The sequence below is a fragment of the Myodes glareolus genome, chromosome 3, assembly GCF_982192425.1.
Source record: "Myodes glareolus chromosome 3, mMyoGla1.1, whole genome shotgun sequence".
Lineage (NCBI taxonomy): Eukaryota > Metazoa > Chordata > Mammalia > Rodentia > Cricetidae > Myodes > Myodes glareolus.
This window is the reverse complement of record NC_142028.1, coordinates 96,871,799-96,886,812: the sequence shown is the minus strand read 5'-3', so window position 1 is coordinate 96,886,812 and position 15,014 is coordinate 96,871,799. Positions and strand designations below refer to the sequence as shown.

The following is a 15,014-nucleotide window of genomic DNA, read 5'->3' as shown; positions in this document are numbered from 1 at the left end:
CTTCACAGAGCTCAGGACTCGGCATCACCCTAAACACGCTTCCCTTCCCTTGCAAAACAGTTGTTTCAGTTACCGACAGAGCAGAAAATACTGAATCCTTTCTAGAAAGAAAAGTGTCCCTAAGTAGTCACTTTGATACATTTTCTTATAAATGACCCCTTTGCTATTTATTCCTCTGTCTATATAGCTATAAGCTTACATGTTGTCATCATTTCTAATCTTCCACTCCTGGTTTTGAGGAGCGTGGAAAGCGGAGCCTTACGTGTGCCCACATGGCCCTTTAGTCTTGCATCAGCATCCTCAGGAGATGCAGGTGGATCCCTGAGAATAGGCTTCTGGACAAGACCTTCTTTCCTGGTCCCGGCAGATGGTGCCCCGTTCAGTGCGGTGTTCTCCTTGAAGAAGGGGGAGCTGTCACTTGCCCACATAGTCCAGCTCCCCAGCTCTTCGCCTGAGTCCGCAGAATCCCCTTCCTGGATTCACTTTGGCATTTGGTGGTTTGTAGTCCCAGCTGAGGGCTCGAGAGGGTATGTGTGGGTGATGTTTAGGTTCATGGCCTGAAATGCCATTTCTCAGATCCTCAGTGAAGGTACTCCTTGCCTTGACATCTCATAAAGGCAAAGGTTTCTCTCGGGGCTCAGGAGGAATGGATGCTGTTGGGGCAGGACTAAATTCAGTCTCTCAAAGGCAGGGTAAAGTGTTTAGCAGCAACACAGACTTGGAACAGAAGGCAAGATGGTGGCAGGGAAGGAAGGGTTGGAAAGGAAAAAAAACAGATGCTGAGCAGCAAGATGCCGCCCTGCGGCAGAATGGCTGTTTCCTCGGGTCCAATCGAAATCAGTGGTTTGAACCTTACAATCATCAACAAAACTTTCAAAAATAGATTCTGAGTCCTACCTTCGAGACATCGGCTAGGTCTACAGTATCGAACATTAATTCCCTCTTTTGTCCTAAGACTCAAATCCAGTTAGAAAGTCACCCCGCAGTCCCGTTACTATCGCATTGATTGGTGTATCTTATTGGAAGGTGAGGGTTATAGCACATGCAGGTTCTACATCCGGGTAAGTCCCCTGATGCTTTTTTCCCCCTAGCAGCCTTTGTGTTCCCTCTCAGCACTCTGAAAACTAGGGAAGTTCTCTGCTCAGCTGCAGCTTTCTCTAAGCCCTACAGCCAGCATGCTGCGTCTTCAGCGATAGGGTCTTTTAGCTATGGGGAACTAGGAACAATGTGAATAGTCAGTGTTGTTTGGGGAGTGTCCGGGACCTCACTGACCAATAACTCGTAAGAAGGCATCCCATGCTTGGCACAAAGATTCTCATTTAATAACCCAAGTCCTCTCTGGGGGAGAGCATTGTCTACCCATGCAGGGTGGCTCTGTTCAAAGTCCTTTTGAATTACACTTTTAATTAGCTTACAATACAGTGTATTGCCATAACTATTTTTAGTTTGGTTAGCCTGATCCCATCCCCTCCACCCAGTCCTTGCTTACATCTTACACTCTCTATTTTTCCTTCCTTCTACTGCCATAATCACATGGGTTCTACCCCCTCCTCCCTATTTGAAGGTCCTTTCCTGTCCCCACTTGCATGTGCCAGTTTTAGTTTCCTGTCCTGCACAGACACTCCAGATTAAACACATAAATCTAAAAATTGAAAGCTAGGATCCAGGTGTTTATCTTTCTGGGTCTATTATTTTTTTCTCAACCCTCATAGCAATTATACTGTTGAAAGCATTACTGTGAACTGCACTAAGCAATTCTATGTTACACTATCATTAATAGACAACAGCCATCACCTCACTGGTTTGTTATGAGATCATTTATAATAATTATAGTCGGTTCGAGTAAGTAACAGTGATACTTACTTGGTACTTTCAGGCAAAGGTCCTCAGATAGCCACAGAGTTAGCAATCACAACAGTTGAATTGCCCGAGGTACAGGAACACGTGTGTGGAAGCACAGAGAAGGCTCCCTGGACCAACCCCAGGGGCAGTCATGGAGGGTTTCCTGGAGGAGGTCAGCTCCTGAGTGACATAGTGAATGTTGAGAGGGTACTGGATATGAAGACGGCAAGAGCGAGAGGGCAGGGCTGATACAGAGGTCTAGAGTCACAGGAGAGTATTGACTTTGGGGGATGAAATAATCCAGCAAGGAGATGGGGATTCAAGTTCAAGGTTGGAGGAGACAGCAAGGATAATGTCTTGAGGATCCTTGAATTCTAGTCACAGCTTTTGAAACTCAGGGAAGGACTTGTGATCTTAGGACATGGATGCTAAAGAATGTATTTTAAGGTAAAGATCCGCATACTTAAAATAGTCATTTAGAACAACCAGTCTGTGTAGGAACAGGCCGTTAAAGAGTGAGGTCTATCAGGTAGAGCGCTCACTGAAAAGGATGCTATCGCCAGGGAGGAGCTGAATCAAGGGGATGGGGACAGCAAAAGAGGACAGAACCCAAGAAAAACAAATACAGAAAACCTGAAAGCACATGTGGAGCCTTGACAGTAAGGAAGTCAAAGCCTGTGAGGTCTGGGGGCGGAGAGGGGGGGATGTTGAGAGCGAGCAGTTGGTGTGACCATAATTTCATTTCGGTGGCTACAATGCAAGAGTGAGTTAGCGGAGCCTGTGGGAGGTGGGCTCAGGGAGGCACAGAAAGAAGGGAAGTATGAGTGTGAGGGAGAATATTGAGTGAGCGGGGAGATGGGAGGACGCTTTCAAACCTGAGCTGAAAATACAGAATTCTCCCTTGTGGCCCGCAGCCATTCCACAGAGGGCTGGGAGAGGACTGCACAGCTAGAACCACCCTAGAGATGAGAGGAGGTGGTCTCTACAAGGGCATTCTGGGAGAATGCCTGCAGGGGCGGGTTGTGGAAGATCCCCAGAGCCTTCTGATTTTAGTCCGGGCATATTTCTGGACAGGGGAGAGGGAAGAAGGGAGAACTATATCTTTCAATAGTGAGCCATATGATTATTGGGTTGCATTAGAAGCCCCCACACCACAGAGAATTTGATGGAAGTAGCAACAAGCCTCCAAAGGTCCACAATATCCATCTCTCATATCCCCCCGCCTGGACACAGTAAGACACTGAATGGTCTATTACTTGTGGCCTAAAACATTTCCCTTCCCTGTCATCAGATGCCTAAGGGAGCCCAGACATGTCCACCTCTGGAAAGAAATCCATGGCCTGTCCTAAGGTGGTTTGTACAACTCAGCCCTTGCTCCTTGTTCCCATTATCCCCTTTCACATTTCAGTTGTATATTCTGTTTCTGTGCTTGTCCCTATGTAAAAACCTGTGGGTGCCCCTGAAAGCCACCAGGTAATTGGTGAATAGCTGAATGACTATCAAACGTGCATATTCACATTGATTGACCCACGTCAGACTCCCCGGGGTAAGGCTTACACTATCTGCATGCCTTCAAAATTGAAAACATGTCTGTGGCTGGAAATTCACACCAACTCTTCATGGGTTTGCTGTGCCTTACATCTGGAATTCTAAACACAAAGCCCTTCCTGCGTAAGTGGTATCTCACTTGGTTCTCTCTAGGGAAGGCTCCCAGTGCGCTGGATGGCGATTGAGTCACTGAACTACAGTGTCTATACAACCAACAGTGATGTGTAAGTATATCAGCAAAGGAGTTTTTCCAGTAAGTACGTATTGACTCTGCAGAGAAGCAGGGACAGCCTGTACCCCGAGGAGGAAACAGAATCAAAGGAAATGAAGACCCAGAGTGGAATTTTCTAGTGGAAAATCACAGGTGTCCGGTCTGAGGATATCTTCACCCATCACATTCAGACTTCAGATGATGAATTCATGACCTCTAAAGAGAGAAAGGGCATAGGGGCCTCCCCATGATTCCACTCCCTGGCTCTATAGTAGTAGGGCCATGTCTTCCTGCAGCCTACATGACAAGTCACCTTGCCTTGGACACTCTTTGTAGGAGGAGAAAGTGAAGCCAGGAGGGTGGGGATGCCTGTCCCAGAGGCCTTACTGAGGTCTGAGAGAGGAGGAGCAGACAAGCACATCACTAGGGTCTCCCCACTTTTGGAAGACTCTTCTTAGGGGTTCCACATGTTCAGTAGTTCATAATGGCCATTCTAACATCAGACAGGAGAGAAGGGACTCAACTCCCAGCTGTCTGGTGTGGAATCCATGGTCTTCTTGCATTCTCTGCTTCCTGGGCTAAGGGTTGGGAGACGTGAGTCACTTTCTCATTACAATCCACTGTTGACCCAAGAGGAACTCATGCTGTGTGCCGCGTCTCACCCTGGACAGCATACTATTACCATTTCCTCTTTTGATAAAAGTTTCTTGCCAGGGCTGGGGGGCACAGACCTGAGGTCACCCGATTAGCTGATCACTTGTCTTATGCTGTCCCTCCCGCAGATGGTCCTATGGTGTATTGCTCTGGGAGATTGTCAGTTTAGGTGAGTATTTAATTTACCCAGTTGTCAAAATGCCGTGCAAAGGCCATGCACCCTCCAGAACTTCCTCATAGCCTAATTCCACAGAGCACTACTTATTTTTTCTAATGCTGCCGGGAAGATGCTGCAAATAGAAGTGTTTCCAAAGATGAGTACAATTGCGCACTCTTCTCTTTCTAAAAGCTGTGTATTAACATCACACTTAGCATGAAGGGTCTCATGGCTGTGAGTTTCACTATCAATTGTTTCTGTCTGTGCATGCATGTCAGAGAGCTGTAATAAGTTTCTCATAACTTTAGATGGGTGCTATGTAGTCAGTAGAAACCTATCTCAAAGGCTATTTAATAGCACAGGGAAAAGCACGTGCCCCAAACCAAACACTTCATGAATAACATGAAACTGGTTTTACAAATCAATATTTTTAAACTGTAAGGTGCTATATTGAAAAGAAATGAGTGTTGTTATAGGGTTTCTCTTAATTGGGTTTTATATTCCAAGTTTTTCCATGATAAGTATATAGCTTTTCTAATTTACGCTGTACGGTAACTATTGCTGATAAACTAGGATTTGCATAAACACACACTTTCAAGATGAAAAGGTAAATGTCATTGGTACCTGAGATGTGCTCTGCATAGACTCAGGGGAAAGAAGTGGCACTGTTGGGAATGAAGCTTTGATGGGTCCACTGATGGAGTGGCAGTGTTGTGGGGTGTTTACCGATGTAAGCCTAAGCCTGTTGCACAGTGGGGTTGTGGAGGGAGGAAATAGAGTGACCTTCTTATCTATATCTTCCTCCTCCTCCCTGCTTAGCACTGGGCAGAAAGCACAGCTTTCGGTGTCCCTGGGACTCACATGTCCTACTTCCTGTGTTCCAGGAGGCACCCCCTACTGTGGCATGACATGTGCAGAACTCTACGAGAAGCTGCCCCAGGGCTACAGGCTGGAGAAGCCCCTGAACTGCGATGATGAGGTGTAAGTCAGGCCTCACTGAGGTTCTCCCTCCCTTCTCCATGTGACTCTAATGGAGAAGTCATTAGATACATTAACACACCCATACTGAGATCTCAGATAGGTGAAAAGGGATTTCTGCTGGGAAGACCACTAGGCGATGGGCAATAAGTAGCAATTTTCCCTGCTACTTACCTCTAGGAGAGCTGTTAAGGTACTGCCCTTGACAAGGTTGAGATAAGGAAGGACAAGGACGGAAGGGTATGAAATGCACAGAATTGTTCATGAACAAAGTCAGGCAGACTTTTTATTCAGGTTGGAGCAGAGATTTCAGAGTTTACTCCACTAAGCAACAGCTTGATCACACTCTTGTTTCTTTTGAGAATAATTTTCACAAGGAGGAACAATTCATGTTAGTGATACTTCCATCCCAGAACTAGTCAGCAAAAGTCCCTGAGTGACATAATTTCAAGAGTAGTAAGTCATAGGTTGAACAAGCAGGACATAGTTCAAACTTTAAGAGAGAAGGAGATGCTACTACTTCCCCTGGTACAAGAGGAAGAAACTTAGGTCACCCTGGACAGATATGAATATCAAGGGACTCCAAGAGGATGTGAATAAATTCTGGAATGAAGGTTGTAAAAACACAATTGAATGAAAAATGAAAGTTTGGCTATGATAATGTAATTTTATAAAAAGAGAATCTTTGAGGAAAATCCAAAATGAAAATTTCAGGAAATGAAAGTACACAGAAAAGTCTAGTCAATAGACTGGATCAAGTGGGAAACAGAATATCATGTCTTGAAGACAGGGTAGAGGAATCAGATAACTCAATCAAAAAAACATAATAATTTTAAACAAACAAGCAAACAAAAACAATAACTGAGAAATCGAACACACAAACAATACTGTAAAAAGACCAAGCCTACTAAATCATTGGAAGTAGAAGAGACCAAGTCAAAGGTACAGAAAATATTTTCAACAAAATCAAAGAAGAAAACTCCCCAAATCTAAGAAAGCAATACCTATCAGGTAAAAAAGGCATTTAGAATATCAAATAGAACATGGAAATCCCCTATGTCATATAATAGTCAAAACACTAAGTGCACAGGGAAAAAAGGGTACAGAAAGCTGTAAGAGTGAAAGATCAATCCATGTATATAGAAAGGCCCATCAGAATACAGCTGATGTTTTCCATAGAGACGATGAAAGCCAGAAGGGCTTGGATGGAGTTATGAAACAAGTTATGAAAGAACAGAGTTACTAGCAGAGACTACAGCAAGCAAAACTGTCAGTGAAAATTGAAGGATAAAGGAAAGCTTTATATGATAAAAAATATTTTAAATTTTTATGACTAAGCTTTCGCTACAGAGGATGTTAGAACAAGATAAACACATCTAAGAAGGCACAGAGAATAAAAAAAACTCCAGAATGTTAAATCAAAATAGGTATAATAAAATATCACAAAGCAATAAAATAAGAGGAATTAATAAACACTGCTTAATAATAATTAACATTTCATTATCAATTCCCCTAATGAAAAAAAGACAGATTAACAGATTGTATTTAAAAACAGCATCTAGGGTTGAAGTGATGGCTCAGATATTAAAGAAAAAGACTCAAAACCTTTATTTTCTTAAATAGATGCCATCATTTTGCTGCATTCTTTAAAAAACCTCAATATCAACAATAAATACCACTTTAGGTTAAAGTGATGAAATTTTCAAGCAAATGTAACTAAAAACCATGAAGGAGTAACTATTCTACTATCCAACAAAATATTCTTAAAACCAAAATAGTTCAAAGAAAGGGATACCTCATTCTCATTAGAGCAGTGGTTCTCACTCCTCCTACTGCTGTGACCCTTTAATACAGTTCCTCATGTTGTGCTGACCCCCCCCCAACCATAAACCTATTTTGTTGCTACTTCATAACTCTAATTCTGCCACTATTATGAATCTGAGTTTTCTAATGGTCTTAGACAACCTCTGTGAAAGAGTCATTTGGCCACAAAAGGGGTCACAACCCACAGGTTGAGAACTGACACATTAAAGAAAGCCTACAGAACAATGTTACAATCTTAAACATTTATACATCAAACATAAGAGCACCTGATCTCATAAAAGAAATACTATTAGATCTTAAGACCACTAATGGACCACGGCATAGTGACAGTGGGTGATTTCAATACCTCTCTGTCATTGGTAGACAGGTCATTCAGAAATTCTGAAGATAAAAGACATCTTAAGTCACATAGACCCAATAGATACCTGCAGAACATTCCACACAAACTAAGGAATACACATTCTTCTCAGCAGCCCATGCAACTTTCTGGAAAACCTGCCACCTACTAGCACACAAAGCAAGTCTCACAAATACAGGAAAATTGAAATCACATCCTGCATTCTATCTGACCACAGTGGAATAAAGCTGGATATTAACAGCAATTTAAACAACAGAGATTACAGAAATTAAACAACACAATTCCAAATGGTAATTGGGCCAAGGAAGAAATCAAGGATGAAATTTTAAATTTTTTTTAATTGAGTGAAAATACAAATACAACATATAAAAGTCTATTGGACACAATGTAGGTAGGCAAAAGAGAAAGATTTATAACAGTCAGTGCCAATATCAAAAATGCTTTAGAAATGTGAGATTAATAACAATGTATCTGAAGTCCTTGTAAAAATAAGAGGAAATCACATTCAGAAACATATAATACAAATAGTGGCTGAAATCAATACAATATAAATGAAAACAGGTGCAGATAATCAATGCAAATAAAAATACGAAGATGCGGGCTGGAGATATGGCTCAGAGGTTAAGAGCACTGACTGTTCTTCCAGAGGATCTGAGTTCAATTCCCAGCAACCACATGGTGGCTCACAACCATCTGTAGTGAGATCTGGCGCCCTCTTCTGGTGTGCAGGCATATGTGAAGGCAGAATGTTGTATACATAATAAATAAAATCTTTAAAAAAAATACGAAGATGCAATTTAATAAAGGGGTGGTTCTTTGAAGAGATTATGCCTGTCAATGTCATGACCATACATCCCTCAGTGACTAACTCTCCTTCCCCTCCTGTCCCACGCCAAGGCAGAGCCATGTCTGAAGCACAGTTGGAGTTGATCTTATCTTTTATTCCTTATGTTCAAAGGTATGATCTAATGAGACAGTGCTGGCGGGAGAAGCCTTATGAGAGACCATCCTTCGCCCAGATACTGGTGTCCTTAAACAGAATGTTAGAAGAGCGAAAGGTGAGCAGAGTTTGATGCAGATGCCCTTGCCCTGGAAATGTTGGTGTATCCAAGGTGATCTGTTATTAAAACGTCATTGGAACAACTCAACAAGCCATTCTGAGAGTAGCCTTAGGCGGTACAGCATGGCAGATGTGCTCCCTAATTTCGAGGAGACAGAATTTAGGGGGAAATGAGATTTCTCTGTAAGATACAGTCATTCACGCATGCACTAAAATACAACCTGCAAATGGTCTATTAGAACTGGAAGGAATCTCATTCATGTAGCCTGTCCTTTAGTTTTATCAGTGAAGAAACAAAGAGGTAAAGTGATCTGGCCAAGAATGCAGAGACAGCAAAGTCTGTTTGGAGGGTAAGAAAGTCTATTGATACATTTTAAAAGGTGATTGATTGCCTGTACCATTTTAGGGGTCAGCAGAAAAATCTAGGTTACCAGGAGAGATGAAGAGTAAGTGTAGTCAGAAGAAGGAGCCTACACCAGCTGACCTTTTCAGGAGAGGCCAATGAGATACTAAAGATACTCAGAAACTAAGGCTACGGGGTGTAGGGAATCTTATTTAGAAGCCATGGGATACATTCAGAAAAAACATTGTCAACTATACAGAGGAATTGAGGGCTGGTGTCCCCCCAACTATGAAAGATAAACCAAAGGGCATTGACCTAACTGCCCCTGGCAGAGGCAGAAGCAGTGCAGCGTGGGTCTAATCCTTTCTCATTCTTTCAGACGTATGTGAATACCACACTTTATGAGAAGTTTACCTACGCGGGAATCGACTGTTCTGCCGAAGAAGCAGCCTAGGGCGGAACCTTTCATTTTCAGCTGCCTTTTGCCCTTCACCGGCGTGAGCGCGCCTTGATACCTGCGCTAAGCGAGCAGCCCTCTTCCGAGAGATGTGCCATAGAACTGTATATATTGTGCTATGTGTTTGGGACCCTCAACGTAAAGCCCATGCGGACCTGACTCTAACGTGACTGTATATACTGCTCAGAGGAAGAATGTGCGGAGATCAGAATGCCTGTTTGTGGTTTCAGAGAATATATTTTTCTAAAAGCACGGATTGCACAGGAAGGTGTGAGTGCAGATACTGTAACACAGAATTTGTGATTGTCCTAGGTGTGTTTTTTATATTTACCTCTATAATTGAATGCTATAAAAAGGTTCTTCTGTGTACACATACAATACTGTTAATAAGCCTAACAATTCCCTTGACAGCATAGGAAGGAACGTGAGGGAAATGTACAGATTATATTAGAATGTGGGTTACTCCCCAGGAGTCTGAAAAGGGGGTCTCTCCATTTTGCCCCTCACCTACATTTGGTCAGGTGACAGTTTGGCCTGTGTTTCTACAGCAAACAAGTTCTTCCAAACTCTTACCACGTAAAACCTGCCTTAGGAGACTAAGAACATTTAGAGAGATATAAGCAAGGTCAATATGTAGATTGGTGGGCCTTTTAGTCTCTCTGATAATCTGTTGTATATTCTAAGGAGTCAAACTAGGAACTGAGGACCGATGTGTGACATTTGTGCCATGGAGTAACTATTCCCACATGTATCGCACACTGATGTACCCCTACATGTATTGCACACTGTAAAAGTTTGTAGTTTTGATCATCTGTGAATTTACTGTTGGCACAGTAGTCACCTGCTGCATTGGTTCTTCCTGTAGGTGAATAAATGTCTCATCTACCCACATCCTGTTCAGGAGTATATCTCATAGGTATTGGAAATATATTTCTAAGATGTCTTAAGACATTGAATCTGTAGAGTGCTTTTGGTAAGATTGCATTTTTTTACTATGTTAATTCTACCTATCCAAGATCAGGGGACATTGTTCCATCTTCTGGTGTTTTCTTCAATTTCTATCTTCAAAGATTTATAGTTCTTGTCATACAGGTCTTTCACTTATTTGGTTAGAGTTATCCCAAGATACTTTATGTTATTTGTGACTATTATGAAAGGCGAGGTTTCTCAGATTTTTTTTTCTTGGCCTGTATGAAGGAGGGCTACTGATTTTTTTGAGTTAATCTTGTATCCTGCTACATTACTGAAGGTGTTTATGTGTTGTAGGTGTTCCCTGGTAGAACTTTTGGGGTCACTTGTGTATACTAGCATATCATCAGCAAATAGTGAGAGTTTGACTTCTTTGCCAATTTGTATCCTCTTGTTCTCCCTTTGCTGTCTTATTGTTCTAGCTAGGACTCCAGGTGCTATATTAAATAGATATGGAGCGAATGGACAGCCTTGTCTTGTTCCTGATTTCAGTGGAATCACTTTGAGTTTCTCTCCATTTAGTTTAATGTTAGCTGTTGACTTGCTGTATAGTGCCTTTATCATGTTTAGATATGTTCCTTGTATCTCTGCTCTCCCCAAGACTTTTATCATGAGGAGTATTGAATTTTGTCAAAGGCATTTTCAGCATCTAATGAAATGATCATGTGGTTTTTATATGGTGGATTACATTGACATATTTTTATATGTTGAAGGATCCCTGTATCTCTGGGATGAAACCTACTTGGTCATGGTGAATGATTTTTCTGATGTGCTCTTGGATTTGGTATTGTTGAGTATTTTTACATTAGTGTTCATGAGTGAGATTGGTCTGTAATTCTCTTTCTTTGTAGTGTATTTGTGTGGTTTGGGTATCAGGGTAACTGTAGCCTCGTAAAAAGAGTTTGGCCATGTTTCTTCTACTTCTATTGTGTGGAACAATTTGAGGAGTATTTGAGAATCTTGTAGAATTCTGTGCTGAAGCCATCCGGTCCTGGGCTTTTTCGGTTGGGAGACTTTTGATGACTGTTTCTATTTCCTTAGTGGTTATAGTTTATTTTATTTACTTATCTGGTCTTGATATAATTTTGCTAAGTGATATTTATCCAGAAAACTGAGTACAGGTTTTTGAAGTATGACCTGATGATTCTCTGTATTTCCTTCATGTCTGTCGTTATGTCCCCACCATTCATTTCTGACTTTGTTAATTTGGATATTCTCTTTCTGCCTGTTGGCTAGTTTGGATAAAGTTTTGTTTGTTTTGTTGATTTTTCTAAAAGAACCAACTCTTTGTCTCATTAATTCTTTGTATTGTTTTCTTTGTTTCTATTTTGTTGATTTCAGCTCTCAATTTGATTATTTCCTGTTGTCTGCTCCTCCTGGGTGAGTTTGCTTCTTTTTGTTCTAGATCTTTCAAGTGTTCTATTAACTCACTAGTTTGGGATTTTTCCAGCTTCTTTATGTAGGCATTTAGTGCTATTAACTTTTCTTTTTAACACTGCTTTCATTGTGTCCTGTAAGTTTGGGTATGTTTTGTGGTCATTTTCATTGAATTTTAGGAAGTGTTTAATTTCTTTCTTTATTTCTTCCTTGACCCGTTGGTAATTCAGTTGAGCATTGTTCAATTTCCAGGTGTTTGTGGGCTTTATGGAATTAGTGTTGCTGTTGAATTCTATCCTTAAGCCATGGTGATCTGATAAAATACATGGTGTTATTCCATTTTTTTTAATCTGTTGAGGTTTGCTTTGTTACCAAGTATGTGATCAAATTTGAGAAGGTTCCATAAGGTCCTGAGAAGATGGTATACTCTTTTATGTTTGGATGGAATGTTCTGTAGATATCTGTTAAGTCCATTTGAATCATAACATCTGTTAGTTCCCTTATTTCTCTGTCTGGCAGACCTGTCCAGTTGTGAGAGTGGGGTGTTAAAGTCTTCCACTATTAATGTGTGGAGCTTAATGTGTGATTTAAGCTTTAGCAATATTTCTTTTACATTTTAGGGTACCCTTGTATTTGAGGCATAGATGTGCAGAATTGGGATTTCCTCTTGACGGATTTTTCTTGTGACAAATATGAAATGTCCTTCTGTGTCTCTTTTGATTGATTTTAGTTTGAAGTCTGTTGTGTTAGATATTATGATAGCTACACCAGCTTGTTTCTTAGGTCCATTTGTTTGGAAAAATTTTCCCAAACCTTTACTATGATGTGATGTCTGACTTTGAGGTTGAAGTGTGTTTCTTGTATGCAGCAGAATGATGGATATCCTGTATGTTAACTTGTGTCTTTTTATAGGTGAGTTGAGTTCATTTATGTTAAGGGATATTAATGATCAGTGATTGCTAGTACCTGTTATTTAATTTTTGTTGGTGGTGATGTTATTGTGTGTGCTTTTTCCTTCTTTAGGATTTGCTGCCATGAGATCATCTATTGTCTCTGTTTTTGTGGGTGTAGCTGACTTTCTTGGGTTGGAGTTTTCCTTCTAGTATTTTGTGTAGGACTGGATTTGTGATAGGTGTTGTTTAAATTTGGTTCTGTCATGGAATATCTTGTTTTCTCCGCCTATGGTAATTGAAAGTTTTGCTGGGTATAGTAGTCTTGGCTTGCATCCATAGTCTCTTAGTGTCTGCAGCACATCTGTCCAGGACCTTCTGGCTTCCATGATTTCCATTGAGATGTAAGGTGTAATTCTAATAGGTCTGCCTTTATATGTTACTTGGCCTTTTCCCTTTGCAGCTCTTAATATTCTTTCTTTATTCTGTATATTTAGTATTTTGATTATTATATGGTGAGGAGACTTTTTCTTTTTGGTCCAGTCTATTTGGTGTTCTGTAAGCTTCTTATATTTTCATAAACATGTCTTTTTTTTAGGTTTGGAAAGTTTTCTTGTAGGATTTTGTTGAATATATTTTCTGAGCTTTTAAGTTGGACTTCTTCTATCCCTATTATTCTTAAGTTTGGTCTTTTCATGGTGTCCTATATTTTCTGGATATTTTGTGTTCCACATTGTTAGATTTAATATTCTCTTTGACTGATGTATCCTTTTCCTCTATCATATCTTCAACACCTGAGATTCTCTCTTCTATCTCTTGTATTCTGCTGTTAGAGCTTGCATTTGTGGTTCCTGATCATTTAGCCTTATTTTCCATTTCCAGAATTTCTTTAGTTTGTGTTTTCTCTATTGTCTCTATTTTGATTTTCAAGTCCTGAAGTGTTTCTTTCACCTGTTTGATTATTTTTTCTTATTTTTTTTAAACAGGTTTTGTTGATTTCTTCCAATTTTTTGTTTGTCTTTTCCCCTACTTTTTTGAGGGAATTTTTCATTTCCTCTTCCTCTTTAAGGGCCTCAAACATTTTCCACCGGAGCAAAGAAATCCAATCAGAACAAACTAAATGCCTGTTTAATAAATGTTGCACTCTCGGGTGGCCGGGAGAGCATGGCGAGGGAAAGAGACAGAGGGACAGCCCACACAAAAACAAAAAACCAAGCGTTCCTTTTTCTTGTACAAGCTTAAATACCCTGGGGGGTCAGCACTTGGCAGGCTGGGAGTTTGGAGTCCAAGCGCTTGGCAGGCTGGGAATTGGAGTCCAAGCGCAAAGCGCTTGGCAGGTTGGAAGTGACACTTCCAACTCACAATTACATTTCAGCCTCTTTGAATATAGGGATGTTAGAGGACTGGGGTCTCACTTATGACCAAACATCCCAGAGTCCTTGGATATAGGGGTGTTAGCTCAATTCTGGCTACTTCCTGCAGACATGGGGTGACATGGGAGAGGGAAGAACAGCGAGTTGGGCTCACGCTCAGCGAGAGGTGTGGCTGGAGTGGCATCCAGTTTGTTGTCATCCTAGAGTCCTCAGGCAGCTGATTTTTGTGGGAGATGAGAAGACAGTTGGCCAGGAGGAAAAATATTGTTATTACTGGTCCTATGCATTAACTGCCAGAAAGACTGGAACAGGGAAGTGCCCTGGTTGGATAGGTGAGGTTCGGCTGTATCAGATAAAACCAGATTTTAGTTGGTAGATGTCCTTCATCTAGGAGAGTTGATACCAATGGTGAAGTTCCAGGAGCTGGTACAGGTCTTTTGATGTTATCTGGAGAGCACTTTGTGAGTTGGTTTGGGCCCAGGCAGCAGGAGTGGCCTGCAAAATATGCTTGAAACTGGCTGGAGTTAGCAAAAGACTCTAGAGACTGTTAGTTTACCAGACCTGATTTTGATACAGCAGTAGAACTTTTCCAGGAACCTGTAAGAGAACTGGAACAGATTTACATCTTGGTGTCATAACAAAAGGCTGAGAACCCTGGATTTCTAAGATACACACCTGAAACCTGTTAATCCTGGACTAAGAAGCCTGTTAAAGAACAAGCAGTACCTTAAGTTGTCAAATGCCCTTAGACAGATCTGGGAGGGATAAATGAGCAAAAATGAGACAGCTTTTTAACTACACAAGCAATCCCAAATCCTCTCCTAGTCCTTGGGGAAAAAAACCACTCTTAGAAGTGCTTGCCATTAGCTGTTGAGTGTAAGAGGCTCAAAGATTTTTTCTGTGTGAGAAAGATTTAGTCTACCTGGCTTGGCAGAATGAGCAGATTAATTTCCTGGTGAAGCATCAGAAAGCT

General features: G+C 41.1%; 1 protein-coding gene across 2 annotated transcripts in view; it reads left to right on the top strand.

Moving 5' to 3' along the window:
* The window catches only part of Tek (TEK receptor tyrosine kinase), a 108,733-nt gene extending 98,410 nt beyond the window's left edge, over positions 1-10,323 (top strand). For both annotated transcript variants that reach the window (XM_048453082.3, XM_048453081.3), the window contains exons 19-23: positions 3,544-3,614; positions 4,384-4,424; positions 5,297-5,393; positions 8,531-8,630; positions 9,355-10,323. In XM_048453082.3, the coding sequence (XP_048309039.3) occupies positions 3,544-3,614; positions 4,384-4,424; positions 5,297-5,393; positions 8,531-8,630; positions 9,355-9,429 (384 nt within the window). In that variant the 3' untranslated portion in view covers positions 9,430-10,323. The remainder of the gene's footprint in view (positions 1-3,543; positions 3,615-4,383; positions 4,425-5,296; positions 5,394-8,530; positions 8,631-9,354) is intronic.
* The last annotated feature ends 4,691 nt before the right edge of the window (positions 10,324-15,014 follow it).